General features: G+C 42.8%; 1 protein-coding gene across 1 annotated transcript in view; it reads right to left on the bottom strand.

The window, feature by feature from the left end:
* Positions 1-19,039, bottom strand: part of ADCY2 (adenylate cyclase 2) — a 3,241,403-nt gene that overhangs the window by 851,938 nt on the left and 2,370,426 nt on the right. Inside the window, exon 7 of the mRNA XM_069613724.1 lies at positions 8,947-9,074. Within this exon, the coding sequence (XP_069469825.1) occupies positions 8,947-9,074 (128 nt within the window). The remainder of the gene's footprint in view (positions 1-8,946; positions 9,075-19,039) is intronic.

Raw genomic sequence — 19,039 nt, 5'->3', positions numbered from 1 at the left:
ATCATCTGCCATTGTGCCCCAGGCTGACTCCAAGCTTTACACCGGAAGTGCACCCACACTATTTGTCGACCACACGATACCGGGAGCAAATCGGTATAACCTGCGGAGCAGAAAAAAGGAGTGATCACATCTTCAGCTTTTTGTGATTTTATTGCCTCTGTTTCCTATTCCCGGATGAAGTAGGAACCGGAGGCCTAGAGGAGAGTGGCGTGAGAGTTGTGCAAGCTAGACAGCTCAACAAACGCAACTCCTTGGTGCTAAATCCATGTGTCCGGAACCCGAGCGGACAAGCGGGGCGCACACGGTACAAAGGAAGCTGCTCTGAAACTCCAGAGCAATGTGCAAATGCACGGGAATCTTACTAAACAGATAAGCAATCTAGGCTGAATGAGAACTGGCATCGAAGAACTGTAGACATTTATCGAATTCTCTGAAATCTCAACAAGCGCATTGGCAGAAGATATTCACGAACACGGCGAGAGCAGAATGACGAGGAAAGATGCCAGAGCAAGCCAACGTCTCCTTCTGCACCAATGCTGATAGCGAATTAAACGCAGTACATAGAAAGGTGAAAAAGGGACATGGTCAAAAGAATTGTATGTTGGGTTTAACAATAATAATGTGTATAATGAGTATATTAGCCCCAATATTGACCATATCAGTATTATGGTACCTAGAAGAAATGCACCCCCTTGAAGTAGTGTTGCCTACTGTGAACATTTCCACGACGGAAAGCCCAGTGCATGTGATTTCCTATACCCTGTCCCCAATGGAAGAGAGACATAGGGAAGGATATGGGAACAACACATTACTATTGATAATGAACATGACACACTCAATACTAAGAAAGAACAACTGTTGGGTCTGTGCCCACCTGCCGCAGCATGGTGGTCAGGGAATAGGATGGTATGTACAGCCCCTGCCATTAACTTCTGCATGTTATGCTTCTCTGAGTGCCTTATATTATGGGAAATGGAACGAAAGTGAAACTGGTCAATTACACAAAACAAACATGAATGAATTAGAGGAAGTGATTATGAAACCGGTGGGTTGCTCCATATTCCATAAAAGACGATTAATTACACCAGCAATAATGCCACAGGATAGATTGTCTGTACCTTATAAATCTTCTATGATCACGTTCCACATGAACCCAGAGGGGAATAAGGATGCAGAACCCCCTTCATATACAGTGAATTATAACCCTCATTCTGTCCCATTCTGTTTAAAGAAGAAGGGTTCTTTCCAGGTAGGAACATTTACCAGATGCAGGAACATAGCATTCCTTGATAAAGAGATGGAAACAATATATGTGGGAGATCCTGTGTACTTTATATGTGGAGAAAAAGCATATCCTTGGTTACCTAGGAACTGGGGAGGCACATGTTATTTAGGCTTTCTGTTTCCAGGGGTGTTTCTTTTAAAACATCAGACATAACCAAATTGACCAGGTCACGACCTCGCCGGAATATTGAAGATGGGTTAATTGTAGGGGACATAGCAAAATCATTCATACCATTTTGGGGCCAGGCGATAAACTCCTATAACATAAGACGACTGTCTAGAATATTGGAAGAAACAATAAATGGAACCACTGACATATTATATAACATGACTCTTGAGGAAAAAGGAATTAGATTGATGTCACTGCAAAACAGAATGGCCCTTGATATAATCTTAGTTGATTGCGGCGGTGTTTGCAAAATCGTGTATCAGCGTGTTGCGTATTTGTAATTGACTCCTCCCCCACGATTTTTGAAGCGATAAGAAAATTGCATGTATTAAGCTCTGATCTTCACCCTCCTGAGAGTGGTTGGGAGTTGAATATAAGCTCCTGGTTCTGGGAAGTGTTACGGTCCTGGGGATGGAAGCTATTTGCAATCCTAGTAGCAATTTTAGGAATATTCGTGACGTGTTGTTGTTGCATACATTGTCTCCCCATAATATGCACAGAAATTAGTGAAGAATGTGTTCAAATGGTAGAACGAAAACACATTACTAGACCAAATACCCATAATGATAATGAATCCTAAACAATTAAAGAATTCATGCCAATTAATATCGATGATGAAAAGGAGGAATCTGAGGGCGTATATGAGTCAGAGTGTGAATCAGATTCCGAGCCTGATCTAAACACTTAGTCGGAGGAAGATGCAATGTATGGATGAGGTGTTTGGCATACGGCCAAGAGGAGGGTTTGTCAGTCTAGAGTAGACAACCCTCCAACAGAAGGCTTATTCAGGATAATTGGTTGGCCAAAGACCAACCGCCTCATTTAAAGTATAAATAATATATGCTCATTACTCATTACGTAGCTATTAGTTTAACTAGAGTGAGGCCATTTTAAGGTAACCAGAATCACCATTTTTATTTTCTCTACGTTTCTCTTTAACATCGCTACTTTTGCCTCATGTAAAACTGCTTTGCTGTAGATATTATTTCGCTTCAATGGTCCAAGGTTATTAAAGACATGTTGAAACATTACGCGGGGAGCCAGACAGAAAAGCCTGTTTCCCTCCTTCACATATCTTTGGAAGCGGGGAGCAAGGCATTCTTATCAGTACACGGATGCCAGTGAGTCTCCTTAAAAGAATAGCAACATACGAAACTAATATTAAAGGGTTTGAATTATGCTCTTCTTAACGGCCCCCCTTCTGAGCGCTGTGAGCCCCCGGAGAGCAAGCTGACCTCTAGAGCGTGAATCAAAACCAGGAGATAGTAAGGCCTAGAATGTATCAGTCCCCCTACGCGCAGCTTGTCCATGAAAACAGAAGCACTGTGTTCTCGCAAATAAAGAATAGTGTCTGTAAATTCGAGATTGCAAACTGTTACTAAATATGGTGATCTAAAGTGTCATATTCGTCACCATGGTCAATCATGGCCTCCACTTCAAAGGGAATGAATTAAGGGCGGCATCGAATGTGTCAAATGTGTCATTACTGATTGTGAGATGCTCATTTTGTATATATGTAACTGATGTACGATTTTCACTCTCTTGCTTCCCCCGAGGTCTGTTAGACACACGTCGCGGGGCGTGGGACCATTTGGACAACTGGGACTATTTGTTTTTGCAATAAACCCTAGATTTTGGGAATACAACCTCGTGTCTGGTGTATCAGTTCGTGTGTGGTGATTGTGCCTTGTTTCCGCATCCGAGGGTCCCTCAGGGGCCCCTTCACAAGAAGCTTAACATCTGTGTTAAACACTATAACATTTTGCTTTTCTTTTCTTACTACTACAGACATACTTTTAGGTTATGGGAGCTTGATCTACATTAATCATTTCTTGATCCACCTGAGACACGGGTAATGGCGTGGTGCTTGGGTGGGGAATGTTCCCCTGGGTATCCTCATACTGGCCGTGGATGAGTACTCCTGTTCCTCAGTTTTAAGGAAATGGCTGTGTGTGCAGGCATTGTGAGTTCATTTACATTGCTTGGCAATTTACTTTGTCATGGACACAACGTCTCCATGTGGATTCTGTTTACCACAACTACATGCTGTAGCATTTGGGTGTTTTCCCTCATTGTCACTTAGAACATACGCATCCACACTGATTACGCATGGGTCATTGATAATATAGAATGGGTCGGCATGTGACATCTTGCCATCCATTTTGCTGATGGCTGTGCTCGTTTTCAGCTGGATACACATCTAGCCAGGTATGTCATAATGCTTCCCTGAATTCCAGACCAGCTGCCTTGTGTAATTTTCAGTGGGTGCCTTTGCTATCTGGGTCTTTTCTGAGAGCTTTGAGACCACCCGTTGTGGTGCTGGTGGTGGAATGGTGCCTGATGATCATCTATGATTGTAACATAATCTGCTTCCTTGTTGACGGGGCTGAAACAGTCATGGGTCACATTAACTCTACAGACTCTGGAAGTAGGATGGCTTCCTTAGACCCAGACATGGCCAAGCCAATTAGCGACACTGTTTCTTCTACCATGTCTACAATATAATTTATGCAAGTGTCCTTGGCTGCTCTCCATTGAATCATCATTCCTGCAGTGCCCAAGCAAGTAGTAGAATAAGCAGTCCCCGCTCCATTGCGTTAGTGCCTCTCTCCAAAAGGCAGATTTGAATAGTTATGTAGTTATAAGCCAGGTAAATTCTCTATGGAATGGGAGGATATATCACCTTGAGTTCCAGGATTCATGAGCGTATATGAGGATTTCATTTTGTCAAGACCCTACCTTACTGTCACAGTGATGAAACATTGAAGAATGCCGAAATTAGTCTGAATAGTCTGTAAAATATTCCCAGGATTCTATCAGCATTACAAACTTATTAGCAATAGTCTTGGTGACCATGCTCCAATCAAGCAATATTTCCATGCCCAGTACCATATATTTGGACAAATGGGCTTTACAGTAATTCCCTTCCACTTATCTTGATTTGGATTGTTGGGTTGAATATGTGTCTCTCAGTGTTTGGTAAATCTTTAAGACCATTTGACCACCCTTCAGCCGTTTTCTGAGGATTGATAGGAACATTGAATAACTGGACTGCATCCATGCCGTTAAGCAGGATATTATCTGGCAAAAGCTATAGCTTTCTTGTCCTGACAGTTTAAACCTTTCTTGAAGCATATCAAGGGTTTATATCTGACCTATTTCTAGCGCGTGGAATGATTACCAGTGCCAGCTAATAGCGGCCACAAAAGAGGCTTTCCACCGGTCAACATTTGCGTATTCCCCCAAAATGTAGGCCCCAAAGATAAGTGTTGGTCATTTTGAATACACATTTTGATATCTAACCTAACCTACTTGTTTGACTGCAATATGGGGTTTTGATATGGTGTTAAGACCTGATCCACAGGCAGACGAGAGTCTTAAGGCTATTAACACCCCAGATTACCCAAGCGGTAACCCTGGGTGCTAAAAAAAAGTATTTCATTGAACGGGACGCCGCATGCATACCTTTCATTGAATGAAAATACTGTCCAAAGATATCCGCCATGGAAACGGAAGGCGGTGCTCCATACAGAGACCCCTCTTCCATGTCCATGGCAGCCACAGAGCAACAGCAGAAGCGCAGCAGCAGTGGTAGAGGGGCCACTGCCACTGTTGAAAACGGGTAAGTAGGACAGGGGGCTGGAGGGAGACATAAAAAAATAAATAAGGGAGGGAACAATGGAGGGTGGCAGTGAGATGGTGCTGCGGGCAGGGGAAGCAGCCAGTAGGCTGCTCAGAACGTGGGCTGAGATTAGTGGTTCCAGTCCACGCTTCGAGCAACCTGATTGGTTGGCTCCCCTGACCCGGGTGCTAATATCACTTAATACGCCTACATTCAGAACAAGGTCACCTACGTAGTATTGATGAAAGAGCTGACATTCTATGAGCCGTCATTCTTGACAGTGTGAACCGTCAGTTGCTAGATCATTATGTGCCCTTTCTCACCAGAAACGAATCCCAGTAGAATACAAAAGTGAAGGTGTTAGATTTTGCTCCTTTTTTTTCTCATTGTTACTTCTTGAATTTGACTCTTTGGCCATAACATAGCCAATGAGACCCTGATATATTATTTGTATGCCCGTCAGGTAATCCGTGTAAATACCCATGCAGCTTTAGGAGGGCTAGCACAGAATATTAACAGCAACCTGAGTTTTATGATGTGGTTTGCAGACTTACAGTTGTACATCTCCACGATAGAACAATGAGAGGGAAAGCACTTATCTAATGTGGACCGCATCAGTTGACGTCCTTTTCCCCACATGGAAGATTTTATGTGGGATGAGTTGGAAAGTGGGGGTCCCATGTAAGCCATAGTTTTAGAAGCATCAGTAGACTGAGGCAGGGTGAGCTCCCAATCTGCGACGTGACCCCTAGAGATGTTACAGAGAGGATCCTCTATAGTCTTTCTCCCATTCCCAACCTCTTATGAGAGGTGAAGCCCTGAATATCCTTACATCAAACACATGTACACTATGGGAATATTAGACCCTTCTGTGGGCCATACACAGGCAGTAGGGGCACGGGCACCAAAAATAGCCACTCCCCACAGTAGATGAAAGAAGTTGCTTATAATCCTGCTCGAATGGGAGAAGAAATGCTCACCAAAAGTACAGAATCCCTGGAATTGCGAAACACTTACACACAGGGAGGTTGTAAATAGGTTGCCACCAGTAAAGAGGATGTAGGTACAGGAGAACCAGAGAGGAGGAAGACCCCAAACATATCCAAGTGATAAGTAGAAAAAGTGAAACCTATCTGTGTGGAGGTGGACACAAAACTCCAGTCAATTGTTAGACACACTGCTAGTTCAACAATGTCCTAACCAATGCCACATTATTGGGGCTATAAATAAAGGATAATGAGTATACAAAGGCACAGACATGACAGAAAGGGTGTGAGTTGAGATGGTGGTTCAGGAGGTGGAGCAGTGGGAGGAGGAGAGGTGCTAGCCAGGAGGCAGTTGCTACTGTGAGCTACAACAGAGTCCCTGACACAAGTCGGACTGTAGTGTGCTTCCTGGACTGAGAGCTTCTTGGTTGCTATGGCCCAGATCCTGGAAACGCCAGACACCATAAAGGAAAAGGTTGTTACTGCCAGTCTGCACAGGACTATAGCCCATAACGTGGCAGCCTGGCAGACTCCTGTGATTTTGAGCAGAAGAGAAGAGTTGTGGCCTACAAACTGGGACTACAACCTTGACATCTGAGATCCAGAGAAAAAAGAAAGAGAATGACTGAACCTACAGTAGGCCCAAGCCCAGAAGGCTACATTTGGCTGGTGGATGATAACTTTAGTCTGACAACCAACTGGGCGGGGGAGAAATCTCAGCTTGTAATATTCTTGAGTATACCTTAAGAAAAGGTGAAATAATACATTATTGCTAGCCGGTGTGCGCTATGCAACCTTCGCGAGCCTTGGCAGTCATCCTGTGATCTGGAAACCAAACATGTGACTGTTCTAGTGCTCCCTTTTAAATGTTTGTGATTGGTGCCACAGGCTACCTTTTGTCACTCCATGCTGCAAGTGAATAAAATGATCAACTGGATGAAGCTCTGTTGCATGTATCTGATTAGCAAAATATTGTGTTGCATCTACCCATTTGAAAGTAGCATTCACACTGTAAGCAATTCCCTTTAATGCATCATGGGCACCCCACATGCATCCCTGGCATTTGCAGGATAATGGTGCACTAAGACCTTGGACTTGAGATGCCATGGCATCCCCTCACTCCCCTCCCCCAGCAGTGTACCCCATGCCCTACTTCCTTCTTCAGCCACATTACCAAATGCAGCAAGGCTAGGAATACAGATGGGACATGGGCAATGCACAGGTGTTGAACTCAACAACCCTGCACATACCCCACTCACAACGCCCCTGAGGTCCTGCTGTCATGGGTAGAGACATTATAGCTTAATAGGGGACACCGCGTGGCATTCTTACAAACCCCGGTTACTACCTTCTGCACAATCAACCTACAATAGTGAGTGAAGAAGTGAACATGCCATGGGAGGAGAGGAATGCTCCACTTCAGTCAAGAGCAGCTCCCCCAATATGCCTGTGTGCATGAGGAGGTCAACATTGCTCATCATCATCTCCTAAAACAGCCCTCACAGCCTACATTATAGGGAATGGTTAGTTGGTCTGCACAGATCAGGAAGCAGCAATGGGATTCTCCTGTCCAGCACAATAATGTTATGGAGTGTCCACATGTATGCATACCTTGCCATTTGACCACAATCCAGGTCAATTGATGAAAGACTCAGCAAGGATGTGGGTGTTCAACATTTATTGTCAGTACCTGTGCATGTGATGGTAAACCTGCCCAATGATGAGAATGCATGTTCCTCTTTTGTTGGCATAACTAGACAATGAGCTGAATACCTGGATATTCGATGATGCTACCTGTCAAATGATGTGGGTAGATGGGTGTTTGATGACAATCCCTGGGAATCATATATAAACCTGTATATTTGATGGCTATTGCTTGTAATGTTATGAGAACTAGGCCATTTGATGGCAAAATTGGTTAATGTGATAACTTGGATATATGATGGCAATGCCTGGTGAACACAAGGGCTCTTGATGGCAGTCCCTGGCCACGCTGCGGTTACCCTGAATGGAATGATTACCTGGGAGTTTGGCAGCTATGCCTGATAATGGTATGCTTACATGGGCAGTTTCATGGCCTCATCTCTGGAATAATGTGAACACTTGTCAAATGATGTGCATACCTGGATATTTGATGGCAGAACAGCAATGGGACATATCATGGCATGTGATTTCCGGACCTTTCTATAGCATTGGGCCTCTGTTTTTGACATATCAATGGCATGCTTACCTGGATATGTGAGTAAGAAACCTGCTTGTGGTTCAGGTACCATGCCATTTGGTGGCCCTATCGTCCATTAGTATGTGTGCCAGGACTTTAGTTGGTGAAAACTGCCAATTAACAAGAAACCTGGGCTTTAGATGCTCAAATCTGTTGTATAATAGCAATAACTGCCATATGATGGTAGTACCAAAGCATCTGAGTGCAAAAGTTGTCAAATAGAGAATCCATGGGAAATGCCAACACAATGCATACAGAAAAGCCAACATTATTGGCTTGTTTATAGCTTATCAGTTGGAATGAAAGACCAACACATGTAGGCACTAGTAGAGAACTAAACATGGGTTGTGCAGTGTAAATTTTATTATAAGGACACCAGAATAATTAATTCACTTGAAAAGTTATCCTACATATTATGCATATTTTATAACATCCAATTGCTCTCAAAATTCTAATGAGGAAGTGACATTTTATTTCAAAGCACTCTAATGTAATCATGGCTTCAAGAGTATAACCTGACCTCTTTTTTACATGTAGCCACGCTAATTTCCCTTCAGTACATTTGGTCGGCATGTATAAAAGCAGTGGGACAAGAAGTGACGATGACCTTATTCATACCCCTAATCTGTGCAAACAATACGTGTTTTCAAAGGATTGTACTTACTTTATGGCTTCACACATGTCTAGCCCCATTTTCACACAGTTCTTTGCATGATTTGGAAGTGATATGGGCAGTCCGGACACACAGTAGTAGCAATCGCCTAATATTTTTATCCTCATGCACTCATTTTCCTAGAAGAGTAAGAAACACTAATTAATAAAATGTCAACCATTTTGAAATACTGCATATTACTATTAAAGATCAGTTTAAATGGCTCGAGAGGTGGCTAAAAGACCATGATGTGATCGCATATAACCAACCTAATGGTATTTATCTTATTGAAACACGTTGACCCAAAAATGCAATATAAGTCCAAGGAGCCGGAAGATGAGGTCACCAAAGACCAGTGGATACGCACCCACTCTATTAAGCTCAAACGAAAAAAAATCTGAAACATATCCTGTATTATAAGTTAACCTAAAAAAGCGGTTTAATCACATCAAAGTACATAAAACCAACTTAAAGGCAGGCTGGTGACATTTCAATTATGGAAAAAGGAAGGGAGGAGATAAATCCACTGACTCGAGTGACCTTTTTTTACATGTTACTTTGCAAAACTGCACCTAAAATGATTGCTACATGGTAACTATTTTTATTTTACAACAATCAGCATACTGTATATATTTTTATGCTCCTCTCATTGTGACAAATCTATCCAGATGTCTCTCATGTTCGCACCATGTTGCCTGCACCATTGGTGTTGTTTTCTTAATTACATGAAAACAATAGCAGTGATTATGATCAAACTTTACCACCAGCTATGTGATACGTTTAGCCACTAGTGTCCCGAATTTCAGCTCTTCCCACTTTCTGGGGAGCTGTAATCACTTTTTGGCTAGGTACCAGAGTTCTGAAATTCCGACTTTTAAGCGAATTACCTCCACAGAACTCGCCTTGAAATTAACTTTTACATGACACATCAATGGGTTTTCTCGCCCTTAAAATGACAGTGAAAATCACAAAAATGTGGTCCTATGGGCAATTCAACAGCAAATACATGATACATATTTTCTCTCATTGATTCCACGGCTAGTTTCACTTTAGCTCTGAGGAGTTTTTTTCCTGGAACCCACGTGATACAGAGCCTGTTGGGCAGCAATGCTGACACTGTCTGCAATAAAACCTCTAGCCTTTTGTACTTTGAAAGTTAATTGGTCGCTGGTTGTAAATAGCTAGTATGCATCTGCCACACAGAAATCTCCCATTGCAGATAAGGAGCCAGTAATGTCATGAGGCCGTGCTGAAATCTAGCATTATTTCCTGGTAATAATGAGTCAACCACAAATTTGTACTAATACTGTATATTTTCAAGCATTTTCAACCACAAAGGTCTGGGTCTGTGTGCACCTGGCCCTGTGGTAAACTTGGTGTACATCAGCTTCACAGAGATTTCCCTTCCATATTAGGAGACAGGCAGGCACCTAAGAATCTGCTCAACAAAAAGAAGTACATTTGTCTGTGTTTAAGGAGATTGACATGTTGTATCAAAAACAAAATAGCCCTTTTCAATTGAGACCTTCTTTTCTCAATGCTGCAGCTTACATATCCGAGCAGTTTGCATCTTTCTGTTATAGTGAAAAGTATTTTTGAATCAAGGTATTTTCTTTCTGTTGCACTTCCAGTATATTTCTTACTGTGGCAAAACTGAAAGTGAGGGGCTTCTGTATTGAAAGATGCGTCTTATCCACTTTAAATGAAAATGTTACTTGGCTTTAACTCTCACATGCGAGGCCCAGTTTCCCCTACTTTTCAGTGTACACAGCATTTCAATGTGTGGCAGTTTCAGTGAAAATTCTGCCTTTATCACTCAGCCAAAAATGTGATGTGCCTTTCTTGCGGAACTCAACCATCCCACGCTACATGGAGCGACAAGCCGGACAACATTCGTGGCTACTTGGTGAGTAGTAGGGCAAGCACATGGCAGTGTGATTGGGGGGGGAGAGATACATAGTCCAACTGGGTGTGATTGGGGGGAGAGATACATACTCCAACTGGGTGTGATTGGGGGGGGAGAGATACATACTCCAACTGGGTCTGATTGGGGGGGAGAGATACATACTGAAAATGGGTGTAGCTTGTCGTCCGTAGGACAAATGCACATACAGATGTACGCCAATGTCCATCTGGGAAGGTCGCAACGTACTTGAGATGAACCGACAGGCAAGTATAAGCAAGTATAAGCTACACAACATAGAGAACTATCCAGGTCTAGAAACATTAAACATCCATCCACCTCCACATTGCACAACATTCAACACCACAAAATACACAAATCTCCTACATGCCGTCAAGATAGTCATACAGAATTAGTGCAGCACAACAACAATAATGCAATGTGCCCTTGAATGCATGCAAAGGGATCACCCCTAGCCATAGCATTGAACCACGCACCTATAGCACCACTGAAGTGATGCCTCTCAGCATGGCAACATCAATGTCGGAATGGCAGTACACTAGCAGTGTGGTACCAATTCTGCCTGGGCCCAGGGACACCTAAGACCTGGCCTCACCCAGGGCATGTCAATTACTGTTGGATGCATTAATGGGGCAAGTTTACTTGCAGGGTTGAGCTCACCTTTGCACATTGCAGTCACACATTGCTGTTAATTGTGGACTTCTATCACAATGCAAAGTCAATTTGTGTGATATGAACAGGCCGCTCTTGAGGTGAACAGTAACAGGACCCCATTCGTCCCCCCATACAGGTGATTCCGGCTATCCCCTGAAGAGGTGGCTCCTTAGCCCTGTACGGAACCCACAGAACAGGCACGAAGAGGACTACAATCGTGCACATACCCGTACCCGTGTCGTGATCGAGCAGACTTTTGGCCTTTTGAAGACATGGTTTAGGTGCATTAGCAGGTCTGGTGGTGCTCTCCTGTATGGCCATGAGAAGGTGGCCAAGATCACCATGGCATGTGTCATGCTGCACAATATGTGTATCAGACGGAATGTGCCACTGCCCCCTGACGTTGAAATAGAAGCACCTGATGAGGATGATGATGGTGATGAGGACGGAGGTGACGGGGATGCAGGTCATGCAAGAGGGGATGGCCAGGAGGGACGTGCTATGAGACAGCATCTGATCAACCAAATATTCTGAGTAACATGGTTTCTTTCTGTAGGATGGATATGGGTAGTAATGCACTGGTGTCTGTTTTGAAGCGCACAATGGACCCTGTCGCCAATAAAGTACACATACACAATGAAGAAGTCCAAGCCTGTGTATTGATCAAACACCAGTGTATTAAGGAATGAAAGATGTATAAGTGCATGTCCCCAAACATCCCACCACCCTTCCCCCCTCCTCCCACAACAGTCCAAAAACACCCTTCCTCCTCCCCCCACAACAGTCCCAAAACACCCTTCCCCCCTCCCCCACAACAGTCCCAAAACACCCTTACCCCCTCCCCCCACAACAGTCCCTTATGTGTCTGTCACAATGTTGTTGTCCAGCTATACACGTGGAAGCTTGACCCTGCAGTCCCTATTCGCCATTGCCACCACCAGCATTAGGAGGCTGGCTAGACGTGCACCTGGTGGTGCGTGTGGAGCGGCAGAGGGGGCTTGTCTGCCTCGAACTGGCGGATGAGGATGTGGCTGTCTGTCCTGGTGGTGGTGGTGGGAACTGGCGGTCCATTGCGTCCGCTATCCGCGTGAGGACCTCCCTGAGTTGGACAATCTCCCCACACAGCGTTTTGGTACAGGCCTCCATAGCCTCCCTGGAGTGCCTGGCTGTCTCTGTAATCTCCCCCCTGAGACGGGCAGCCTCCTCCACATGCTGCCCAACCAGCACAGTTATGTCCTCTTGGCGCTGCCTGATGCTGGCCAGGTCAAGGGCACTGTGGCGTTCTGGTGGTGTGGCTGCTGAGCCTTCCGATGCAACCAGGACAACTGGTGAAGCCACCGGTGGGCTACTGAACCCTCCCATGTTGTCCTCGCCAGGGTAACACTGGACCCAGGTGTCTGCTGTGGTGTTGCCTCGGGGGTTCCAGGTGGGGTTGGGGTGTGCATTTCCATGTGGAAATCTGTCGGATCCTCCAGATCTGAGAGTGGCGCTGTGGCTGCTGCCTCTCCTGTGGAACTTGTTGTAGCTGAGGGTGGGCCCTCCGTGTCTGGGATCTGTGGTGGGGGGTTCACTTCAGGAGGTGGTGCAGTTGTTGCTGGTGTGGACAGTTGCATCTTGGCAGTGGCGCTCCACCGATGTTTGCCACTCTGCATGGGGACTCTTCTCCCTTTGCCCCTTGATGTCGTGGGGGTGTCCTCTGTGTCCTGTGGCCTTGATTTTTTTCTGGCAGGGGGTGCCTGAGTTGCAGTGCCAGGATCTTCACTGTCCGTATGTGAGCCTGTCGGGGACAAAGAGGGGGATGGCATTGGTTACGTTTTATGTACTTAATGCAGTATACGTCAATCATGCAGTTGTGGGCATTTGGACTTCATTGGTAGGGATGCAGGTGATGTGTCTGTTGAGTGGCTCATCCATGCATGGTTGTGTGTGGTACTTGTCTCTGGTGATGTGTGCATGTGTGTGTGTTTGGGTTTGACACTGACATGGCCAGGGTTGTATGCATGTGTGGATGTTTGGGCATCCATGAGGTGATTCTGGGCTCACATTTGGGGGGACCTGAACATTCACAGTGCATACTTTCATGTGTACACTCACCTCCATCTGAAGTGGTTGCCACACCATGCTCCATTGTCCCGACTCCCTCTATTGATTCTACTCCAATCAGGTCGGCGCAGGTCTCTTCCCACTCCTTTAATTTTATCGGCGAATCAGATCCACCTGCTGTGGCTATGTTGTGGTTCGCAGACAGGATGCTTCTGACCCGGTGGCGGAGATCATCCCACCGCTTTCTGCACTCACAGACATTGCGGGTGGTGGTGCCCACTGCACTCACTTTAAGGCAACCTCTGCCCAGAATGCCTTCTTGCGGATAAGGGTCTCCCGACGCATGTCGCTCGCAAATACCACGTCGGCATTAGCAGCAAGCATTATTAACTCCTCCGTGGTGAACTTCTCCTTGCACTGGCGGTCAGTGTTTTTTTTAACTGCCTTAGGCATGGCGAGGGTGTCCTTGTGGCTTTCCAATAGCAAACTACTCATAACAGGTCCAGGGGGCAGAGAATGGCAATGGATTGTGTTTTTAAAGGTGACCGCCGTGCTCCTTCCCGTTCCTGTGTGATGATGCTATTTCCGGTTCCGCTTTTTAACGGTGACCGCTAATTACGGTGACCGCTGTTTGCATGTTGCGGGAGGTCGGGAGTGCTATCTGCGCTTTCATCGGTGCCGGTAAGGGTCTTTTTGGGGTCTTTAGCGGCATGGCGGTAGGGTCATTACCGGCATGGCGCTATGCTCGTGTCCGCCTACTCGTAATGGTACGCTATTAGCGGCCTCTTGCAAGGGTGACACGTTAATAGCGCCATGCCGGTAATTTGCGATTTTTACCGCACAACGTGTAATGAGGCCCATTATCTTTATTCGTTAGGACTTAAAAATTGCATACCAGATATAACTGTTTGATTAAGAAGAACCTGCTTGATATCACAGATTGAACTCTCTGTACTACAGTGATGAGCACTGCTAAAAGTGGTTGTTAAGGACTTTCAATTAGTACATTTAAAAATCATTCCACAGATTTTCTACATTTGATAACTTTTTTTAGTAGGCCAATACCAGGTCCTTATGACCTTGGTGCAGATAAGACGTCACTTAAAAATCAATTTTCTTGAAAAGTTTTCAATAACTTGTTGTTAAGGGCTAGACATCTGTATTTATTATTGTCCTCTTTCTTTTTATATTCTCTCTTTCCAGAGATTACGTAATATCACGAAGATCAGTCTACCTCATCTAAGACTGTTGGGCCTCATGAGGTGGGAATCCAGGTGTTATCAGCTGCCAGTCTTCTCTCACCAAAACAGCATTCAGTCTTGATGAATAAGTCTATAGAACATTGATTTTTCATAGGTGTATGATCATTTCATTTTATATCCTACAGGTGAATCTACCAATTAAACACTATTTTGATAAATCACTTATAATTCAATTGTGTTTGAGAACATGTAATCATTGTTTTTGTTGACATCCAGTGTCCAGGAGATATATATATATATTATATGTATTACATGGCCTGCGGTAGCGGCCATGTAGTTATGGTTAAGTTGCTCAGCTCATAGGAAGAGCACTGGATGAATCCTCACCAAACTTTGCAAAAAAAGTATATGGCCCACTCTGAATCTTTTTGCAAAGTTTGGTGAGGTTTGATCAAGGGGGGCAAAGTTATAGGGGGGGTCACAAAACAAAATGTATTTTTTTCCCATAGATATAATGGGAATAAACTTTGCTCACGCCTACAGCCCAAACTGCTGGATGGATTTTCACCAAATTTGCAGCAGGAGCGGTGGCGTGGTCCCGAAAGCATGCTTTTGTTAATTTGGTGTAAATCCGTCCAGTAGTTTCTTTTGCAAATGACCAAAACGTAAGTAAAACGTAAGTAAAAAAAATTGTGATATCTATGTCCGGTCCGCGGGCTAACTGCCCTGTTCGGTCGGTGGACTGGCCTCTGATTGGGCAGAAAAATGTGCAAACTTTTGCATGGTCCGCGGACATCGGGCCGCGGCCGCGGATTGAATGGTGATAAAACGTGAAATGTGTCGGTTTTCCTGAAACACCCGCCATCTTGGATTTGTTGACTTTTTTGGGAGTCCACGGAAAGCGCAGCGAAAACATTAAAAAAAAGCAGCATTGCACTTGTCAAACCCAACAAACAATCTCTGGGGATGTGGGGGGGATGAGGACTAGATTGGATATGGCAATAAGAAGCCAAAAAACGGGTTGTTTCACCCCCGAAAGTCTGCAAACACATTCCGGATGTCCTGGGGGCAGTCCTGTGGTGTTCGCGGACACTTCAGATGTCCTAGGACACAAATATTGTTATATTTGGTAAATATGATATTAGTAAGTTGTAGGAAAATAGCATGCACTGATAAAAACCCATGAAATTCAATGAAAAAACGTTGTTAAAGGGGCTTTATGGTTAAGTTGCACTAATAAAAACCTATGAAATTCACTGAAAAAACTTTGTTAAAGGGGCGTTATGGTTAAGTTGGACTAATAAAAACCTATGAAATTCAATGAAAAAACTTTGTGAAAGGGACGTTATGGTTAAGTTGCACTAAAAAAAACCGATGAAATTCAGTAATAAAACATTGTTAAAAGGACGTTATGGTTACAAGTAATATCGAAAAACCCCTGAAATTCGCCAGTTATGCTAAGCTAAGCAACCATAACTCATGCCACCACCGTGCACTGCTAAGACTAACACCCAGGACATCAAAGATGACATCACAAATATCATTGATGACATCACTGATGACATCACATGTGCATTTACTTTTCATACAAGGGGTTGTGAATGTAATGTTCGCAAAATAGTATCAGGGATTATCGGGAGATGTGTAATAAACTACATCCTTCATCATGTAATGTAGTGTTCTAAAGAACATTCCATTGCAGTGTTATTTCTAGTACAGGAACCTACTCATACAGAAATGTAGGTATTGGCTGCAGCATACACCACAGAGGTGCTATATTTGTAATTTTCCAAATTTATATAATAAAATGGTGAATGCTTCTGTATCTGACTTTTCCGTACTGTGAAACATGTACTAAGTAGGTAATAATGCATCAATTACTACATATTTCTCTACCAATACACACAAAACATAAAGTACAATTCATACAAATATGGGGCTTATATATGTAGAGTAAAGTAAGCAAACAAGAGGCAGTATCTTTAGCAACTGTGTATAATCTACATGATTGTATTCACGCACAAAAATGATTGCTGTGTTTCAGGCCTGCTTCTTCCACGATATATGTACATCATAAGATGTGATTAAATTCTAAGGAAAGTAGTGTAAGAACATGTGAGAATAGCAATATCTATAAAGGTAATATCTTATGAAAGTTAAGTTTCTGACTGTCAGTAAATAAACCCACCTGGCCTAGATATGGCATTGAACAAAAAAGAAGGGGCTAGACATGTGATGACATCAGTGAAGTCATCAATGATATTTGTGTTGTCATCTTTGATGTCCTGGTTGTTAGTCTTAGCAGTGCACGGTGGTGGCGCAAGTTATGGTTGCTTAGCTTACCATAACTGGTGAATTTCAGGGTTTTTTCGATTTTACTTGTAACCATAACGTCCTTTTAACAACGCTTCTTTACTGAATTTCATAGGTTTTTATTAGTGCAACTTAACCATAACGTCCCTTTAACAACGTTTTTTTACTGAATATATATATATATATATATATAAAGTTTTTTTACTGAATATATATATATATATATATATATATATATATATATATATATATATATATATATATATATATTCAGTAAAAAAACTTTGTTAAAGGGACGTTATGGTTCAAAGTAAAACCGAAAAACCCCTGAAATTCGCCAGTTATGGTAAGTTAAACATCCATAACTCACGCCACCACTGTGCACTGCTAAGACTAACACCCAGGACATCAAAGATGACATCACAAATGTCATTGATGACATCACTGATGACATCACATGTCTGGCTCCCCCTTTATTCCTTTACTGACATATCTAGGACACATGGTTTTCTTCAGTAGCAGGCAGGAAATAACAATTTAAAAAGTACTATATGCGTAGAGTTATCCCTCAAGTATGTTCTTACAGTAATTCTCTTATGGTCCCGTCATATCATATGAAACATATACATAAGGGAAGACACAGGCTTGAAAGACAGCAATGGTTTCTGTGCATGAAGTTAATCAGTAGGGTTAGCAGCACTTTCGGATAGATTTTTTTTATTACTATACTTTCCCTGTATATATTCATATTTGTATACGTTGTACTCACACTACTTTCTTTAGGGTGCAGTCACATTATGTGATACATAGGGTAAGTTGCACCTTTGAAACAGAATAATCATTTCTCTACAAAAAGATAATTAGTTAGATTATGAACACTTTCTGCTACTGCTATTATTTTTTTGCTTATTTCACTTTCCATGTATATACTCATATTTGTATGTGTTGTTATTTATTTGTGTTTTGTATGTAGTAAGTAGGTTTTAGTAGCTACTTATTACATGTCTAAGTATGCAAAACTGTAATAAGAAAGAAGTTATCATTTCAGTATTGAATATCGCAAAATTATGTATATTACACTTCCATCATGTATGCTGCACACAATGCGTATGTTTCTACATGAGTACATTAGTATACTTGATAGAATTTATAAGAGAATGTATTTATATCAATGTATTGATTAATGCACTAAGTAGATCATGATATTTATTCCAATGATCCTTGACACTTTTTTGTCAACATTATAATAAGAATCCCTTGTACAGACTTTTCATGAAAAGTAAATGCACATGTGATGTCATCAGTGATGTCATCAATGACATTTGTGATGTCATCTTTGATGTCCTGCGTGTTAGTCTTAGCAGTGCACAGTGGTGGTGCGAGTTATGGTTGTTTAACTTACCATAACTGGCGAATTTCAGGGGTTTTTCAGTTTTACTTTGAACCATGACGTCCCTTTAACAAAGGTCTTTTACTGAATTTCATAGGTTTTTAGTAGTGCAACTTAACAATAATATCCCTGACTTTATGTACATGTAACATTGAACATACTGTACCCCTTCTACTGAATTTGATGTCTGCAAACTCTTCCTATGTCCGTGGACAGACGCGGACAACAGCAGCACTATCCAAAACGTCTGGGGAGTATCTTTAATTGTTATATCATAACATATGAACACTGCACAAATTCACAAACCAGCACACATACACATTATATGTAGTAATAAATAAGAAGTGTAACCCATATATATAACACATCAACCATTCATTTAAATACAATATGTTCTAAAATTGAATATACCAAAAGAAGAAAGATAGGCTTCCAACATGATTACCTCACAGAAACTCCACAACTAAGAGCAACAGCAGATCTACAGACCAGCAAGAACACACCTTACCAGAAGCTTGTAAGTGTACTTCATTTTACTCATATATTTCTAAAATGTCCGTATTAGATACAAAAAAAAGT

Source organism: Ambystoma mexicanum, chromosome 5p (assembly GCF_040938575.1).
Source record: "Ambystoma mexicanum isolate Mex_15411 chromosome 5p, UKY_AmexF1_1, whole genome shotgun sequence".
Lineage (NCBI taxonomy): Eukaryota > Metazoa > Chordata > Amphibia > Caudata > Ambystomatidae > Ambystoma > Ambystoma mexicanum.
The sequence above is the reverse complement of the archived record's forward strand: the minus strand, read 5'-3'. Positions and strand labels throughout refer to the sequence as shown.